At 49.0% G+C, this 19513-nt stretch overlaps 1 protein-coding gene across 2 annotated transcripts in view; it reads left to right on the top strand.

Moving 5' to 3' along the window:
* The window catches only part of CACNA2D2 (calcium voltage-gated channel auxiliary subunit alpha2delta 2), a 196764-nt gene that overhangs the window by 161150 nt on the left and 16101 nt on the right, over positions 1-19513 (top strand). The window contains exons 9-27 of one of the 2 annotated variants that reach the window (XM_075321643.1): positions 2346-2396; positions 3066-3165; positions 3249-3407; positions 5455-5562; positions 5640-5718; positions 5802-5851; positions 7006-7095; positions 7179-7262; positions 7447-7530; positions 7607-7681; positions 9093-9164; positions 9551-9622; positions 10295-10356; positions 10750-10826; positions 13945-13965; positions 17409-17469; positions 17783-17880; positions 18305-18395; positions 18737-18799. In XM_075321643.1, coding sequence (XP_075177758.1) covers positions 2346-2396; positions 3066-3165; positions 3249-3407; positions 5455-5562; positions 5640-5718; positions 5802-5851; positions 7006-7095; positions 7179-7262; positions 7447-7530; positions 7607-7681; positions 9093-9164; positions 9551-9622; positions 10295-10356; positions 10750-10826; positions 13945-13965; positions 17409-17469; positions 17783-17880; positions 18305-18395; positions 18737-18799 — 1497 coding nt within the window. The remainder of the gene's footprint in view (positions 1-2345; positions 2397-3065; positions 3166-3248; positions 3408-5454; positions 5563-5639; positions 5719-5801; positions 5852-7005; positions 7096-7178; positions 7263-7446; positions 7531-7606; positions 7682-9092; positions 9165-9550; positions 9623-10294; positions 10357-10749; positions 10827-13944; positions 13966-17408; positions 17470-17782; positions 17881-18304; positions 18396-18736; positions 18800-19513) is intronic. The other variant, XM_075321644.1, reaches the window with a different exon arrangement.

Genomic DNA, 19513 nt, shown 5'->3' with positions numbered 1-19513 from the left:
AGCGAGCAGAAGATGCTGAGACAGACAAACGGGAGAGCGAGCAGGAGACACTGAGACAGACAAACAGGAGAGCGAGCAGAAGACACTGAGACAGACAAACGTGAGAGCGAGCAGAAGACACTGAGACAGACAAACGTGAGAGCGAGCAGGAGACACTGAGACAGACAAACGTGAGAGCGAGCAGGAGACACTGAGACAGACAAACGTGAGAGCGAGCAGAAGATGCTGAGACAGACAAACGGGAGAGCGAGCAGAAGACACTGAGACAGACAAACGGGAGAGCGAGCAGAAGATGCTGAGACAGACAAATGTGAGAGCGAGCAGGAGACACTGAGACAGACAAACGTGAGAGCGAGCAGGAGACACTGAGACAGACAAATGTGAGAGTGAGCAGGAGACACTGAGACAGACAAATGTGAGAGTGAGCAGGAGACACTGAGACAGACAAACGTGAGAGCGAGCAGGAGACACTGAGACAAACAAACAGGAGAGCGAGCAGAAGATGCTGAGACAGACAAACGTGAGAGCGAGCAGAAGACACTGAGACAGACAAACGTGAGAGCGAGCAGGAGACACTGAGACAGACAAACGTGAGAGCGAGCAGGAGACACTGAGACAGACAAACGTGAGAGCGAGCAGAAGATGCTGAGACAGACAAACGGGAGAGCGAGCAGGAGACACTGAGACAGACAAACGGGAGAGCGAGCAGAAGATGCTGAGACAGACAAATGTGAGAGCGAGCAGGAGACACTGAGACAGACAAACGTGAGAGCGAGCAGGAGACACAGAGACAGACAAATGTGAGAGTGAGCAGGAGACACTGAGACAGACAAATGTGAGAGTGAGCAGGAGACACTGAGACAGACAAACGTGAGAGCGAGCAGAAGATGCTGAGACAGACAAACGGGAGAGCGAGCAGGAGACACTGAGACAGACAAACGTGAGAGCGAGTGGATGACACGAAGAGAGATGAATGTGAGAGCGAGCAGAAGACACTGAGACAGACAAACGTGAGAGCGAGCAGAAGACACTGAGACAGACAAATGTGAGAGCGAGCAGGAGACACGAAGAGAGATGAATGTGAGAGTGAGCAGAAGACACTGAGAGACATACTTGAGAGCGAGCAGAAGACAATGAGACAGACAAACAGGAGAGCGAGCAGAAGACACTGAGACAGACAAACGTGAGAGCGAGCAGAAGACACTGAGACAGACAAACAGGAGAGCGAGCAGATGACACTGAGACAGACAAACGGGAGAGCGAGCAGAAGACCCTGAGACAGACAAACGTGAGAGCGAGCAGAAGACACTGAGACAGACAAATGTGAGAGCGAGCAGAAGACACTGAGACAGACAAACGTGAGAGCGAGCAGGAGACACTGAGACAGACAAACGTGAGAGCGAGCAGGAGACACTGAGACAGACAAACGTGAGAGCGAGCAGAAGATGCTGAGACAGACAAACGGGAGAGCGAGCAGGAGACACTGAGACAGACAAACAGGAGAGCGAGCAGAAGACACTGAGACAGACAAACGTGAGAGCGAGCAGAAGACACTGAGACAGACAAACGTGAGAGCGAGCAGGAGACACTGAGACAGACAAACGTGAGAGCGAGCAGGAGACACTGAGACAGACAAACGTGAGAGCGAGCAGAAGATGCTGAGACAGACAAACGGGAGAGCGAGCAGAAGACACTGAGACAGACAAACGGGAGAGCGAGCAGAAGATGCTGAGACAGACAAATGTGAGAGCGAGCAGGAGACACTGAGACAGACAAACGTGAGAGCGAGCAGGAGACACTGAGACAGACAAATGTGAGAGTGAGCAGGAGACACTGAGACAGACAAATGTGAGAGTGAGCAGGAGACACTGAGACAGACAAACGTGAGAGCGAGCAGGAGACACTGAGACAAACAAACAGGAGAGCGAGCAGAAGATGCTGAGACAGACAAATGTGAGAGCGAGCAGGAGACACGAAGAGAGATGAATGTGAGAGTGAGCAGACGACACTGAAACAGACTATGAGCGTTAGCGCAATATATTGGGACTATTTCAATTATCGCCATTTTTACGTCGGCGACATCTGAGCAGTAATATTGATATGTGAGTGACGTTCCGTAATCGCCAGAATCAGAACATGCGGTTATTTCGGCCGCATTATCAGGTCCATCTCTGGGGAGCAGAGTCATAATTAGCACGTTCTACTTCTTAGTCGCTGCAGACTTCTCCCTAATGGGACACTAACCTGCATATGCAGGTGCATTCAATCTATTATTCTCTGTTATCAGCTTTCTTTTCTGCTAACTCTATACATTAATCGGTGTGCTTCTCATCTGTGTATTTCAGGTATATCCAGGGGGCGTCCTCTCCGAAGGACATGGTGATCATAGTGGACGTGTAAGTATGCAGCCGCCATCGGGGTGTACGTGTGACATTCCTGTGAATCCTCGGGTGACGCCCATATCTGATCCTATTATGTGCATCCAGTCTGGAGGACACCTCTGCGGTATATGTAGTGGCCGCTTCCGCTGTAGTGCGTCGCTCTGTCCTCGTCACATTGTCATTTCCTTGCAGCATGTCAGGCGTTAACCCCCGGAGCAGACGTTCCTCTGCGCTGCGGCCGCTCGCCTTCACATGTTTCTTTCTAAATCAATTTATTTTTCAATTCCGGTGAGCGCCTCGGTGTCACAACAGTCGGCAGCACATGCCAATAATGTGGAGACGTGGTGACAGGCCTCACCGCCAAATTATAAGTGTCGCCACGTAATGTCAGATACAGAGCGTGGCGGCAGGAATGTAATGAGGCTTCAGTTGTCGGTACCGATCCTGGGCATAGATTATATCATATAATATAATGGATCCATACAGTTCTTTACTGTATGGGAGGATAGTTGATTATGGGCATTTTGGCTCAGGAATTTAATGCCAGAGCAGCAGTGAAGACTGACACCTAAAGGAAGGGGAAGGCTGTGATGAGGGAAAGTGGTGGACATGAAGAGGCGCTGCTGTTACCCCTTTGCTTTCTGCTGTATGAGCGTGCTCTATGTAATGTACCCCCTGTCACAGGAGCGGCAGTGTGAGTGGTCTCACCCTGAAGCTTATGAAGACGTCGGTCATGGAGATGTTGGATACTCTGTCTGATGATGACTATGTGACCGTGGCTTCTGTAAGTCTCCCCATAATGGGATGGCATGCGGGGGGTGGAGGGATCGGGGCGACACATATAAGAATGATTTGCGTTGTCCATAGTTTCATGAGAAGGCCGAGCCCGTGTCCTGCTTCCGGCAGCTGGTCCAGGCCAACGTGAGGAATAAAAAGGTGATCAAAGAAGCCGTGCAGGACATGGTGGCGCGAGGAACCACGGACTACAAAGCAGGATTTGAATACGCCTTCAGCCAGCTCCAGAATGTGAGTGATAGAAACAACAGAATGGCCGACAATCACCCGAAATCATTGTTGTCCCCAACATTGAGGTGTAATACCTCGCTGGTGAAACTAACAGACATCAACGTCACATGTAGTACATCACTGTCACCAGCATGGGTCACTATCACATGCAGTACATCACTATCACCAGCAGGGGTCACTATCACATGCAGTACATCACTATCACCAGCAGGGGTCACTATCACATGCAGTACATTACTGTCACCAGCAGGGGTCATTATCACATGCTGTACCTCACCAGCAGGGGTCACTATCACATGCAGTACATTACTGTCCCAAGCAGGGGTCTCTCACATGCAGTACATCACTATCACCAGCAGGGGTCACTATCACATGCAGTACATTACTGTCACCAGCAGGGGTCACTATCACATGCAGTACATTACTGTCCCAAGCAGGGGTCTCTCACATGCAGTATATCACTATCACCAGCAGGGGTCACTATCACATGCAGTGCATCACTATCACCAGCAGGGGTCACTATCACATGCAGTACATTACTGTCCCAAGCAGGGGTCTCTCACATGCATTATATCACTATCACCAGCAGGGGTCACTAGCACGTGCATTATATCACTATCACCAGCAGGGGTCACTAGCACATGCATTATATCACTATCACCAGCAGGGGTCACTATCACATACAGTGCATCACTATCACCAGCAGAGGTCACTATCACATACAGTACATCACTATCACCAGCAGAGGTCACTATCACATACAGTACATCACTATCACCAGCAGAGGTCACTATCACATGCAGTACATCACTATCACCAGCAGAGGTCACTATCACATGCAGTACATCACTATCACCAGCAGGGGTCACTATCACATACAGTGCATCACTATCACCAGCAGAGGTCACTATCACATACAGTACATCACTATCACCAGCAGAGGTCACTATCACATACAGTACATCACTATCACCAGCAGAGGTCACTATCACATGCAGTACATCACTATCACCAGCAGAGGTCACTATCACATGCAGTACATCACTATCACCAGCAGGGGTCACTATCACATACAGTGCATCACTATCACCAGCAGAGGTCACTATCACATACAGTGCATCACTATCACCAGCAGAGGTCACTATCACATACAGTGCATCACTATCACCAGCAGAGGTCACTATCACATACAGTACATCACTATCACCAGCAGAGGTCACTATCACATGCAGTACATCACTATCACCAGCAGAGGTCACTATCACATGCAGTACATCACTATCACCAGCAGGGGTCACTATCACATGCAGTACATTACTGTCCCAAGCAGGGGTCTCTCACATGCAGTATATCACTATCACCAGCAGGGGTCACTAGCACATGCATTATATCACTATCACCAGCAGGGGTCTCTATCACATGCAGTACATTACTGTCCCAAGCAGGGGTCTCTCACATGCAGCATATCACTGTCACCAGCAGGGGTCTCTATCACATGCAGTGCATCACTAACACCAGCAGGGGTCAGTATCACATGCAGTACATCACTGTCACCAGCAGGGGTCTCCGTTATATGCAGAACTTCATTATCACCAGCATATGTATCATGTGCAGTACATCATTTTCTCCAGCAGGGGTCTCTATCACATACAGAACATCATTTTTACCTGCAGATGTATCTCGTGCAGTATATCACTATCACCAGCAGGGGTCTCTCTCATGTGCAGTACATCACTGTCACCACCAGGGGGTCTCTATCACGTGCTGTACATCACTGTCACCACCAGGGGTCTCTCTCATGTGCAGTACATCACTGTCACCACCAGGGGGTCTCTATCACATGCAGTACATCACTGTCACCACCAGGGGTCTCTCTCATGTGCAGTACATCACTGTCACCACCAGGGGTCTCTCTCATGTGCAGTACATCACTGTCACCACCAGGGGTCTCTATCACGTGCAGTACATCACTGTCACCACCAGGGGTCTCTATCACGTGCAGTACATCACTGTCACCAGCAGAGGTCACACTCCTTTCTCTCTTCAGACGAACGTCACTCGTGCAAACTGTAATAAGATGATTATGATGTTCACGGACGGCGGTGAGGATCGGGTGCAGGATGTTTTTGAGAAATACAACTGGCCAAACAAGACTGTAAGTCACCGTCCATTATAATACGAGATGCTGTGTATTACACAGATTACATAGAATAACTGTACGCTTGTCTGCAGGTTCGCGTTTTCACGTTCTCAGTCGGACAGCATAATTATGATGTCACTCCCCTGCAGTGGATGGCCTGCGCTAACAAGGGTAATTGTGCGCCACCAGCTCCGGGCGTTGTGCAGTATGGCGTCACATGTGTCTGCCTCGTCTCAATGTCTTTGTTTTTACAGGTTACTATTTTGAGATCCCATCAATTGGAGCAATCCGCATAAACACTCAGGTAATCGGGGATGTGTGGGGGTGGTGGTTTGCCTCTCTTGTGCTGCGGTGCCTCTCCTGTGTTGTGGTGCCTCTCCAGTGTTGTGGTGCCACGCCTGTGTTGTGGTGCCACGCCTGTGTTGTGGTGCCACGCCTGTGTTGTGGTGCCACGCCTGTGTTGTGGTGCCTCTCCTTGGTTTGCTGCTCCTCTTGTGTGCTGCGGTGTCTGTTCTGGACTGCAATGCCACTTCTGTGCTGTGGTGCTTCTTCCGTGCTCCGGTGCCTCTTCCATGTAGTGGCTCCTTTTCCGTGCTGTGGCTCCTATTCCGTGCTGCAGCACATCTTCCATATTGTGACGCCTCTTCTGTGCTGCGGCGCCTCTTCTGTGCTGCGGCGCATCTTCCGTGCTGCGGTGAATCTTCCCTGCTGTGGCTCCTCTTCCGTGCTGTGGCTCCTCTTCCATGCTGCGGCGCCTCTTCTGCGTTGCAATTGTGTTTTGGTGCCTTTCCTGTGTTGTGGTGTCTCTCCTGTGTTGTGGCGCCTCTTCCGTGCTGCGTGCTGCGATGGCTTTCCTGTGCTGTGGCGCCTCTTCCGTGCTGCGATGGCTCTCCTGTGCTGTGGCTCCTCTTCCGTGCTGTGGCTCCTCTTCCATGCTGCGGTGCCTCTTCTCTGCTGCGGCACCTCTTCTGCGTTGCAATTGTGTTTTGGTGCCTTTCCTGTGTTGTGGTGTCTCTCCTGTGTTGTGGCGCCTCTTCCGTGCTGCGATGGCTCTCCTGTGTTGTGGCGCCTCTTCCGTGCTGCGATGGCTCTCCTGTGCTGTGGCGCCTCTTCTGCGTTGCAATTGTGTTTTGGTGCCTTTCCTGTGTTGTGGTGTCTCTCCTGTGTTGTGGCGCCTCTTCCGTGCTGCGATGGCTCTCCTGTGTTGTGGCGCCTCTTCCGTGCTGCGATGGCTCTCCTGTGCTGTGGTGCCTCTTCCGTGCTGCGATGGCTCTCCTGTGCTGTGGCGCCTCTTCCGTGCTGCGATGGCTCTCCTGTGCTGTGGCGCCTCTTCCGTGCTGCGATGGCTCTCCTGTGCTGTGGCGCCTCTTCTGTGTTGCAGTTCTTTTTCTTTTTCTATGTTGCAGTTCCCTTTTTTGATGTTATTTCTTTTTCCATCTCGGCTTTTATGTGACTTAGGAATATCTGGACGTTCTTGGGCGCCCAATGGTTTTAGCTGGAAATGAAGCGAAGCAAGTTCAATGGACGAACGTCTACCAGGATGCGCTGGTGAGGAGTGTGGCACCGCCCATAGAGCATTACCGTCACCCTGCACCCACTCATCCCTGTCTCAATCCCCCTCTTCTTCGCAGGGTCTGGGTCTGGTGGTGACTGGGACACTGCCCGTATTTAACCTGACGTCTTCTGGACCAGATGAATCTGGAAACCCCAGTAAGGTGAGGACCCACAAGCACGTTCATGTCATTCCTTATCATCTGAAATAGCAAGAAAGCTGTGGTCACATGACATGATGACGCAGGCGTCCCGCACAGTGCTGCGGTGATGTCACATGACACCCAGGATGACGTCACTGATCTGTAATGCTGACTTCTTACTTTCTCCATGTTCCTCTCGTCTCAGAATCGGCAGAACCAGCTGATCCTCGGGGTTATGGGCATTGACGTCGCCTTGGACGATATCCAGAGACTGATGCCGCGTTATAGTGTAAGTGCCGGGTAGATGTGGGGGGAAGGGATGTGTTCCTTGTTCCCACCTGTAATTCTGGGGTCTCTCTTCACAGTTGGGGGCCAATGGTTACATGTTCGCCATTGACCTGAATGGCTACGTCCTGCTTCATCCCAACCTGAAGCCACAAGTAAGATGCAGATAGCAGCGAGTGTTATGTCTGTATGGCCAGTGGATTTAAAAAGTCTACACATCCCTGTAAAATCCCAGGCAGGATTTTGTCTTGTCAATAATCCTACCAAGGATAAACATTTCAGGACTTTTTCTCCCTATTATGTCGCCCATCATCTGTCCAAATCCATTGAGAAACAAACTGATATAATTTCTGGTGGAAAAAGAAAGCAGTAAAATTAACTGTGGTTGCATAAATCTGCACACCCTAAGACTGATATTTTGGTAAAGGTGCCAGAAATTTTCTGTCGCTTTTAGTATTTTTGGGTCGGACATGGCACATCTAGAATTGGCAATCTTTGTCCCCTCTCCCTTGCAGTAGCTCCACATCTGTCAGATTGAGGGGGCATCTCTGGTGTACAGCACCAACTACAGGTCACCACAGATTGTCACATGGACTCAGGTCTGGTCTTGGTCTGGGCCACTCCAGAACTCTCCTCATTTTCTGGTGAAGCCGTTCTTTTGGTGCTTTGCAGATTGCTCCAAGGTGAAATGCCTCTTCCTCTTCACCTTTTTAGCAGAGGCCTGAAAGTTTTAATATCTATTTGACTGATATTTCTTAATTCCTTCACTCTTATTAAAGCCCCAGTCCCAGCTGCTGACAAACAGCCCCTAAGCGTAATATTTCCGCCACCATGCCTCATTGTGGGGATGGTGATCTTTTGGTGAAGCACAGTGGTGACTTTGTACCTTTAGGAATCATAGCCAAAAGGTTTTTCTTTGTCTTATCAGACATAACACATTTCCCACATGCTTTGGTAGATGTCATTGAGCTTTTGATAATGCAAAACTGGGCTTGATACCTTTTCTTACAAAGAAAAACCTCTGTCTTGTCATCCTATTCCTTCTTGATTACGTCTTCACAGTGTACATGATCTATCTAAAGCCTGGGAAATAATTTTGTACCTTTTCCTGATTGATAGGTTTCCATAATGAGATCCTTTGCTGGGTTGTCAGCTGTTTATAGACCAGAAAGGTGTCAGGAAAATCCTCCTAAAACAGCAAAACCTTCTATAGGGTGATCAGAATTGCTGTAATTGATTGTGGCCGATTCTGAACAATTGTAAGAGGGGGTCTCACATATGCAACTCTTTATTGTCGTTTTCTTATTTTTATTTCTCCAAAAAAAATTTAATTCTGTTTCTCAACGGATTTTTACAGATATGGGCGACATTAAAGGTGAAAAAAGTTCTGAAATGATTCTTGGTAGGATTATTTTACATGATAAAAACCTGGGATTTTATCAGGAGTGTAGAGGTTTTATATCCACTCTATGTAATGGAGGTAATATTGTGGGACAACATCCATGGAATCCTCAGCTCAGCGCCATTTCCATCTCTGGCTGATCTGGCTTCTTCTTCTCCTTACAGGTCATTAACTTCCAGGAACCGGTAACACTGGATTTCCTGGACGCGGAGCTGGAGGATGAGAACAAGGAGGAGGTGAGTGTCTGCCGCTCTCTGATACGTGGTTTATGCCACATGTGCTCCCTGGTGTGTGCCGCACTCTGACCCCAGTCTCTGCTGCTCTGTGCCTCCTGGCGTGAGCCACATGTGCCCCCCCGATGTGCGCCACTCTGTGCCTCCTTGTGTGCACCACTCTGTATCCCCGGTGTGAGCCACACTGTGCCCTCTGGCGTGTTTAGTGCAGTGCAGTCCAGTGTGTGCAGTTATGTACCCCCTTGTGTATGCAGTGCTCTGCCCCCTGGCATGTGCCGTGCTGTGCCCCCCGGAAGGTGCCGTGCTGTGCCTCCCAGCTTGTGCCGCCCGTGCCCCTCGGTGTCCGCATCAGCTGCTTGTTTATTTATCATTTCTGCATCTTTCACCAGATTCGCAGGAGAATGATTGATGGTTTAGAAGGACATCAGTTTATCCGGACGCTGGTGAAATCACTGGATGAGGTAGGGAATGGGTACAGGAACTGATGATTTTGGGGGGCATTTGGGGTGAGGGCAGTGTAGCGGGGGAAATTTCAGACAGGGTCAGTGTAGGGGGGTACAGGCCGGGCAGTGGCCGGGTCACATTAATTATTAGGATGTTGGGGCCAATTAGGGGGTGAGGGGTACTCTTGGTGTGCTGGCACACTCAGGGGGGTAAGGGTAGGGGAGACCCTTAGTGCTGGGGCAGTGCTGGGGAGGACACTTAAGGCCATTTAGGGGCACACCTGGGATGGATTCAGTGTAATGGGGGCAGGGCAGTGCCCGGGGCACACTCAGGGTGCAGTTATGCAGTTATAGTAGGGCAGGACCCATGGTTCAAGGACAATGAGGGGATCCTTGAGGCGTGGGCAATGTGGGGGGGGACACCTGGGGCGGTATCAGGGGCACACTCTTGGTGAGGTTAGGGTAGGGTGAGACCCATGACGTGGTAGGCAGTGTAGGGGGGACACTTGGGGCAGGGGCACACTCGTGGTGAGGTTAGGGTAGGGTGAGACCCATGACATGGTAGGCAGTGTAGGGGGGACACTTGGGGCAGGGGCACACTCGTGGTGAGGTTAGGGTAGGGTGATACCCAAGGGGTAGGGTCATTATTGCTGTGGTTCTTTGTCACATTGCTGTGTTATATGCCCTCAGAGATACATTGATGAAGTGGAGCGGACCTACACCTACGCCCCCATACACAGCACAAATTACAGGTGAGCTGGGGCCAGCTCCTAGGGGCCTCCATTGCTGCAGATGTCCCATGTTCTTCAGGAGATTTTGTCCACTTACACAGATGCCACAATGCACCACACTCCCATAATGCTCCTCTGCCCATGGCCAGTGTGCTGCCATCTTGTGGACAAGCATAGGGCTTGCAGCGGACCTGCAGACCGAGGCCGCCACTAGTTATCATATTAGCACTATTGCTGCGGGGTGCCCCTTTATGTGTGCAGTGACGTGTAGTATTTGGCTGCTGAGCTCTGAACCTGTAGTAACATGTTCTCTTCCCTCTCCCCTTGTTCCTTGTCCGCCCCCATTCTCCGGCTTCTCTCCATCACTCTCCCGGACCCCCATCCCCCCATTCTCTCCCGCTCCTGGTGCCGCAGCCTGGGTCTGGTGTTGCCTCTGTACAGCTCCTATTACCTCCGCGCTAATCTGAGCGATCAGATCCTCCAGGTTCAGTGTAAGTTCCCCCTTTGCTTGTTTGTCTCCCAGTGCGTCCCCTTTTCCTGTCCCCCAGCTCACGCCTGCCCCCGGCCATCCCCCAGATTTGTCATTGTTCAGGGGGGACATGTCTGGGGGTGAGGGCAGAAGTTGGCAGCATGCGGAGCCTGGCAGTCACTCGCTGCCCGGGAGGTGTGTGCATGACGCTCTCTGTCCATCGGATCCATAATGGATGTCTTTCAGTTCAAGTCATTCAGAGTAATCTCTGATCAGATGCTTCTGTCTTTTCCTGTCTCACCAGCTCTCTCATACACTCTACCCTGCTCTCTCCAGCTCTCTCATACACTCTACCCTGCTCTCTCCAGCTCTCTCATACACTCTACCCTGCTCTCTCCAGCTCTCTCATACACTCTACCCTGCTCTCTCCAGCTCTCTCATACACTCTACCCTGCTCTCTCCAGCTCTCTCATACACTCTACCCTGCTCTCTCCAGCTCTCTCATACACTCTACCCTGCTCTCTCCAGCTCTCTCATACACTCTACCCTGCTCTCTCCAGCTCTCTCATAGACTCTACCCTGCTCTCTCCAGCTCTCTCATACACTCTACCCTGCTCTCTCCAGCTCTCTCATACACTCTACCCTGCTCTCTCCAGCTCTCTCATACACTCTATCCTGCTCTCTCCAGCTCTCTCATACACTCTACCCTGCTCTCTCCAGCACTCTCATACAATCTACCCTGCTCTCTCCAGGACTCTCATATACTGTACCAAATCTCTCCAGCGCTCTTGTACACTCTGATGCTCTCTCCAGCGCTCTTGTACACTACTGCTCTCTCCAGCGCTCTCGTACACTCCGCTGCTCTCGCGAGTGCTCTCGTACACTTTGCCGCTCTCTTTAGCTTTTTCTGACACTCTGCCGCTCTCTCCAGCGCTCTCAGACACTCTGCCATTCTCTACAGCGCTCTTGGACACAGTACCACGCTCTTTCCAGCACTCTCGGACACTTTGCTGCTCTTTCCAGTGCTCTCGGACATTCTGCCGCTGTCCACACTCTCCAGCTCTCTCTGACACTTTGCCGCTCTCTCCAGCGCTCTCGGACACACTACCACGCTCTCTACAGCACTCTTGCACACTCTGACGCTTTCTACATTGCTCTCATACACTCGGCCACTCTCTCCAGCACTCTCGGACACTCTGCCGCTCTTTGCAGCGCTCTCGCGCCCTCTACAGTGCTCACACTCTTCTGCTCTCTACAGCGCTCTCGTACACTCTGCCATGCTCTCTTACACTCTACTGTTCTCTCTCTAGCTCTGTCGTACACTCTAGCGCTCTCTCTGCAGCACAATTGTACACTCTAGCACTTTTTTAGTTCATTCCTCTTCCTCTCACATATCTTTTTCATTTCTTTCTCTCTTCCTTCTTGTCTTCCTCTTTTCTTTCTTCTCTTTCTCTCTTCTCTTTTCCTTCTCTATTATCACTCTCCTCTCTCTTGATTCTCTTCTTCTTCTATTCTTTCCTCACTTCCTTCTTCTCTTCCTCCTTTTCTTCCTCTCTTCTCTCTTTTCCTCCTCTTCTTTTCTTCCCTCTCTTGCTTCTCTTATTCCTCATGATTATCTTCCTGTCTTCTATCTCTTCCTTCTCACCTTCCTTTCTTCGTTCTTTTCTTCCTCTCATTTTTATTTTGTTTCACTACCTCCTCTCTTCTTTCTTTTCATTTTTTTATTCCTATCTTCTCTATCTTGTCACTTCTTACACTCTCTTCTCTTTATTCCTTCACTTTCTCTTTTCTCTTTCTATCTTCTTCCTCTCTTTTGTCTTCTTTCTCATCTTTTTTTCCTTCTTTACTTCCTCTCTTCTCTTTTCCTTCTCTACTGCCACTCTCCTCTCTCTTCCTGTTCTTTTTCGTCTCTTCCTTCTTTTTTTCCCTCTTTCTCTTCCCTCACTTCTTCCTCTCTTCTCTTCCTTGTGCTTTTCTCTCTTACTTCTATTCCTTCTTTTCTTCCTTTTCTTCTTCTTTCTCTTCTCTTCTTTCTCTTCATTTTTTCCCTCTCTTTCTTCTCTTCTTTCTTCTTACTTCCTTTTCTACTTCCTCTCTTCTATCTCTTCCATCTGTTCTTCCTCATTTCTCTCTTCCTTCATTTGTTCCTCTATTTTCCTTCTTTTTTTTCCTCTCTTCTCTCTTCCTTTTCTTCCTTTCGTTTCTCTTCTTTCTTTTCTTTCTGTCTTCTCTCTCTTCCTGCTTATCTTTCTCTCCTTTCTTTTTCTTCTTTTCTGTCTTTTCCTGTTCTTCTTCCTTCTCTTCTCTTTCCTTTCTTTCTTCATTTTCTCTTTCTTCTGTCATTTTGTTCATCTTCTCTCATCCTATTCTTCCAGATAGTCTCTCTTCTTTCTTCTACTTCTTTTCGCGTTTCCTTCTTTTCGATCTTTTGTTTCTCTCTTCCTTCTCTTTTCTGTCTTTCTTCTTTCTTATTCATCTTGTACTCTTCTCTCTTTCTCTCCCTCTCGATCTCTCTCTACATTTTTTCTTCCTCTCTTCTTTCTTTCTTTTCTTTCTCACTTCTCTCTTTTTACCTTCTTTTCTTCCCTTTTCTTCCCTTTTCCTCACTCTTTTTTCTTTCTTGTTTATCTTCTCTCTTCCTTTTCTTTTTCCTTTCTTCACTCTCTTTCTTCTCTTCTTTCTTTCTTGGCTCTCTTCCTTCTCTGCTTCCTGTCTTCGCTCTCTTCCTTTTCTTCTTCTCTTCTTTCTTTCTTGACTATCTTCCTTCTCTGCTTCCTGTCTTCGCTCTCTTCCTTTTCTTCTTCTCTTCGCTCTCTTCCTTCTCTTTTTCTCTTCCTTTTCTTCTTCTCTTCGCTCTCTTCTCTTCTTCTCTTCTTCTCTTCCTTCTCTTCGCTCTCTTCCTTCTCCTCCTTTCTCTCTCTCCATTTCTTGTTTGCTGCTTATGTTTCATGGTGTTTCTTGCGGTATTTCTTTTCTGTTTTGGTTTCAGTACAATTATGAGATACAATATTTTTATTCAATCCGCTCTTGAATAAAATATTGTTTGTAATGCCTCCTCCTTTCCACCCGTTCCTCCTTCTTTTTCTTTTGTGTTCTTTTTCTTTGTGTTGTTTTTCTGCCTCTCTGGTGGATTTTCACAGATCCAAACAAGAAAACTAAGGGCAAGTATATTCCAGCAATAGATCTTCCTGCCCCCCCACAACCCACCACCCACCCAACCACCCGCCTGCCTGCCCGTCACCCTGCCCGTGATGCCTACTACCACCTCACAGAACCTGTCACTCCTCCTCCTGTCTGTACCCTCCTGTCAGTCCCCCGGACCTCCCTGTGGGATGAAGTGGGACCCTCGTGCATCTCCTCCTCCTGCATCCGTCCTCTTCATGTTACTGCCTTCTCTGATCCCCTCAGTGATAATCGGTCTCATGTGGCGCCATATATATATATATATTCCTGGCAATATATATATAGGGGAAGCGTGTGCACATGATGATGGCTGGTTCTAGGCCCAATTTAGCTATCTTAATTAAGGGGTTAAATCAGGCAAGTAATGGTCAATCCCTCTTGCTCCTTACTCTTCTCTGACCTCCTCTCTCTCCAGATGTCTCCGTCCCTTTTCTTTTCTTGTTTCCCCATCGCCCTCCTGTCTGTCGCCCTCCTGTCTCCTTGTAAGTCCCCACCCGTTTCCTCACCGGGTGTCTCCGTCCACCTCACCCCTCATCTGCCTTGCTGCCTCTCCTTGTGCGGCCACTTGCGATGGAGTTGTGGCTATCATTTAGTTCTCATGAATGGGTATTAGTTTTGGTACCACCCGTCTCCCCCGTTCCTCTCACTCCTTCACCTTCTTTATTTCCGCACAAGCTGGGAGGGGTCCGTGCTGAGTCTTGGGTAGACCACACGAGGGATAATTTTGAATTTTTGGGGGGTCGGGGTTCTCCATCATCCAGTTGCAGAAGAAGAGCTTGTTGGAGCCAGCACGGACCCCTGCAGCTTCTGCCCAATCCCCAGTGATCCTGTATTGGCGATGCTGATGACACAATGGTAGTGTTCTGTAATCTGACTCCGACCCCCACTCCTGCCATCGCTTGCCCTTCCCCCACCTTGACCTCTATTAGAAGGTAACAGTCCAATCAGTTGCGTGTTTCCAGGCCACCCCACAGCTGTGCACCCCAGTGCATTGTGGGTGGTAAATTTTCGGCAACATCATCTCAAAAACAGAGAAAAGAGTAATCTTTGTGCAAAAATTAATCCAATATTTGCATCACGGACCATATTAAATCCCAGTTATTAATCCAAACCATGGGCAAGATGGCCTGCATCTGACCAGTACATGGTAGTGCCGACCCGGTCCCCCACAATGCACTGTGCCTCCTGTCTGGGTGGCTCGTATGCTTGGACTGACTTGCTGGGTATCTCGGTGTGGCTTTGTAGGTGCCTGAACACAGTATTTCCGTGCTCCCCGAATGGTCCAGTTGAACTTAGCACCCAAGTACTCCATGCATGTCTAATGGGCACTTACTAAGATGCGGGGGAACCGGCCACTTATCAGCGTAGTAACAAGCGTGCCACACGTGTACGTACACACCCAAGCACACAATGAACGTAGCACACACTGCTGAGCAGCACGGCCGCGCAGTACACAGGTAAGTTACCTTCATTCCTCGCCAAGAGCAAAAATAGCCCAACCAGCGTCCGATCACAAACGCAAAAAAAGAGTGAACCCCCATGTTACAGCTCATATATAGAAAGAGCCTCTATAATGAATGGCGTCATTATGTATGTTCATTATTTATCCTGTATTATACTCCAGAGCTGCACTCACTATTCTGCTGGTATGTATACAGTGACTGTACATCACATTATTTATCCTACACTGATCTTGAGTTACATTCTGTATTATACTCCAGAGCTGCACTCACTATTCTAATAGTATGTACACAGTGACTGCACATTACATTACTTATCCTATACTGATCTTGAATTACATCCTTTATTATACTCCAGAGCTGCACTCACTATTCTGCTAGTATTTACACAGTGACTACACATTACATTACTTATCCTACACTAATCTTGAGTTACATTCTGTATGATACTCCAGAGCTGAACTCACTATTCTGCTAGTATGTACACAGTGACTTGACTGCACATTACATTACTTAACCTTTACTGATCTTGAGTTACATACTGTATTATCCTCGAGAGTTGCATTCACTTTCTGCTGGTGCAGTCACTGTATACATACATTATATTACATATCTTGTACTGATCCTGAGTTAGATGATGTATTATACTCCAGAGCTGCACTCACTTTTCTGCGGGTGCAGTCACTGTATACATACATTACATGACTTATATACTGATCCTGAGTTCCATCCTATATTATACTCCAGAGCTGCACTCAGTATCCAGCTGGGGGGGGATCACTGTACATATACATTACATTACATTACACACCCTGTACTGATCCTGAATCAGTTTGTAACTTAACCAGCAAAAGTGTGAGTGCAGCTCTGGAGTTTGGTGACTGCCTATGTAGCTTTATTCTATATATAAACTGTAATCTGAGGCTCATATACATTCACTTCTGTTCTTTATATCACAAGCAATACAGACATTAGACCACTAGGAGGTGCTGTATTTATGTAGTTATGGACCCTTGAGGTCCATGGTTGGTCCTGTCACATTGGCTCCTGGCTGGTGAGATGAGGACCTGGGTCTGATGTCCCTCTCCAGGAACTGATGGGATAGTGAACACAAGGAAAGAGAAATGACCTGAGGGTCATGGCAAGGAACGAGTGGCGGGATACAGACTCCATATGGGCCCCGTTATTGAGGTGATGTCCCCTGTACTGACAGTGGTTAGATGCAGGACCACAGAATCCTGAACCCGCTGCATTATACTCTGGGTAATCATCAGTATGGCCAAAAATAAACAATGGTGCAGAATGCAGTCTGTAGTCTTCCCTTTCCTTACACTGTAGTTCCGCTGATGGACTTAGATGGCGCTGTCCAGTGCTCATGGATGACTAAACCATTAGACCTGGTTATTGTGTGTCCTCACAGACTGGGTACTGCAGCTCTCCCAGACGATGGTTTGGATTTTCAGGGTTGGTGACATCTTGACTGGTCAGGATTACAAAAACATGGCTGCTTTCTTCCAGCATCACCGTTATATTAAAGTGAATGGGGCTGAGCTGTGGACTGGTTTTTGGAACAAAGCAGCTATGGTTTTCTACGACGCCTAAGCTTTTCCCAAGGTCATAAATAGTCTTCCTCCATCCTCCCAGCGGCAGCACTCTGGGACTGTCCGACTACCACCACAAGTCCCAGCATGCCATGGCAGATTCGTCTGCCTCCTCAGCACTTGGGCAATTCTTCCTCCTTCTCTCCTCTCCACCTCATTGGCTTCCATCGTTCATCTGAAGGTTGTGGCCGGATCCCGCTCGTCCATCCATCCATGCCGAGCAGATCCTGGTGCCAGCACAGCGAGGGGTCCCCTACAGCCACCATTGCAGGAGCAGCCCCCACACAGGGTGCGACCCCCTATGTGGACAGGAAGGGCCTCTCCTCTCACTTGCTGGATAATTCTTTTTATCTGTTACAGATTTTGAGTCTCTGATGCCGAATACCTTTGAGTCTGAAGGTCGCGTGTTTTTGGCTCCAAGGTAACGTAACCTTCATATTGAACTTTACCAGACCCCACACCTGTATAATCCCTCAAAATGCAAATAAGGCAAATAGAGCTCCACCCCCTGGACTCCTACAATCACAGGAAGAGTCCAGTTGCCTCTGTATAAGCCAATCAGTAGAAAGGAGATCGATCACATGACTTGTCAAGGGATTGGGTGCCCACCCAGTGGCCATATTATAAAGAGCCGTCACAGTACCCAATACTCATCCCTCCTGGTCTTGGTTTCTGACGAGGCTTCTCCGTTTTCTCCTCCATGTTCTTCTTTCTCCTCATCTCCTCGCTCACAGGCAGTACTGCCAGGACCTGGAACAGTCAGAAAACAACACCGAATTTTTGCTGAACTTCATCTCACTTATGGAGAAAGTGACGCCAGACTCCAAGCAGTGTGAGTATTGTAGAGGGGTCATGGAGGATGATGGTGGTGATGTTTGAAGCCGATGTGATATAATAATGCCGCGGAGTATGATATGATAGTGGGCGAAGGGATGATGCAGTGGTGGATGATGGTGAAGGTGATAGATGATCATTAGGGATGCAGTAGTGGTTGATGATGATGATGATGATGATGAAAGTTGTTGCAGTGGTGGATGGCGATAATATGGTGGATGATGATAATAGTGATGAATGATATTGGTGGTAGATGATCATAATGGTGGTGGCTGATGATAATGTGGTGAATGATCATAATGGTGCTAGACGAGCATAATGGTGGTGAATGATGATGGTAGCGGATAATAATAATTGTGGTGGTGGATGATGATGATAGTGATGGAAGATGATGATGATGACATTGTTTTCCTGTTCCACAGGTGACAGCTTCCTCCTTCATAACCTGATCCTGGATACAGGCATCACGCGTGATCTGGCAGACCGAGTCTGGAAGGATAAAGACCTTCTCACGTAAGGAGACTCTGACTTTGGTTTCACAGGAACACCCCAAAGAGGGACAGCACCCGGCCATGAGTGGTGATCGTCAGAGGAAGACTGGGTGACTGTCATCAGGAAAACAAGAATTGTCCAAAAGATACAGCATGACAATGTGACCCTCGGGTCATGGCACGGGTTACTCTACATGTTTACCTGGTGTTACATCTACCAATACTATAGACAGCACCTAACGTCTCATCAGAGACCGTCTACAGCTGTCACTGGTGCAGAGAAGTCCATTGACTGCTGTACTGTAGATGATGCCTTCTCCCTGTATTTCTATGTTCTTCTCATTCATTTTTTTCTCCTTGCAGGTATGGGCTCCTTGCCGTCTTTTCTGCTACAGATGGAGGCATCACCCGAGTCTTCCCGAACAAGTGAGTTCTCCGCCGAGAATATTTCTGGAAACAGCACAGTCTAAAGACAGCATGAATATATCATGGGCCCATCGTATTCACATCCCTCTATACCACATGATTTCTGCACTCTCTCATGTTCTCCACAATCTCTTATATCTTGTGCGTCTTCTGCGCCCTCTGTGTCCTGTCTTCTGCGCCCTCTGTGTCCTGTCTTCTGCGCCCTCTGTGTCCTGTCTTCTGCGCCCTCTGTCTCCTGCGCTCTCTGTCTCCTGTCTTCTGCGCCCTCTGTCTCCCGGCTTCTGCGCCCTCTGTCTCCCGGCTTCTGCGCCCTCTGTCTCCCGGCTTCTGCGCCCTCTGTCTCCCGGCTTCTGCGCCCTCTGTCTCCCGGCTTCTGCGCCCTCTGTCTCCCGGCTTCTGCGCCCTCTGTCTCCCGGCTTCTGCGCCATCTGTCTCGCATCTTTTGTGCCCTCTGTCTCGCATCTTTTGCGCCCTCTGTCTCGCATCTTTTGCGCCCTCTGTCTCGCATCTTTTGCGCCCTCTGTCTCGCATCTTTTGCGCCCTCTGTCTCGCATCTTTTGCGCCCTCTGTCTCGCATCTTTTGCGCCCTCTGTCTCGCATCTTTTGCGGCCTCTGTCTCGCATCTTTTGCGCCCTCTGTCTCACATCTTTTGCGCCCTCTGTCTCGCATCTTTTGCGCCCTCTGTCTCGCATCTTTTGCGCCCTCTGTCTCCCG

This window comes from Anomaloglossus baeobatrachus, chromosome 8 (genome assembly GCF_048569485.1).
Source record: "Anomaloglossus baeobatrachus isolate aAnoBae1 chromosome 8, aAnoBae1.hap1, whole genome shotgun sequence".
NCBI lineage: Eukaryota > Metazoa > Chordata > Amphibia > Anura > Aromobatidae > Anomaloglossus > Anomaloglossus baeobatrachus.
The sequence above is the reverse complement of the archived record's forward strand: the minus strand, read 5'-3'. Positions and strand labels throughout refer to the sequence as shown.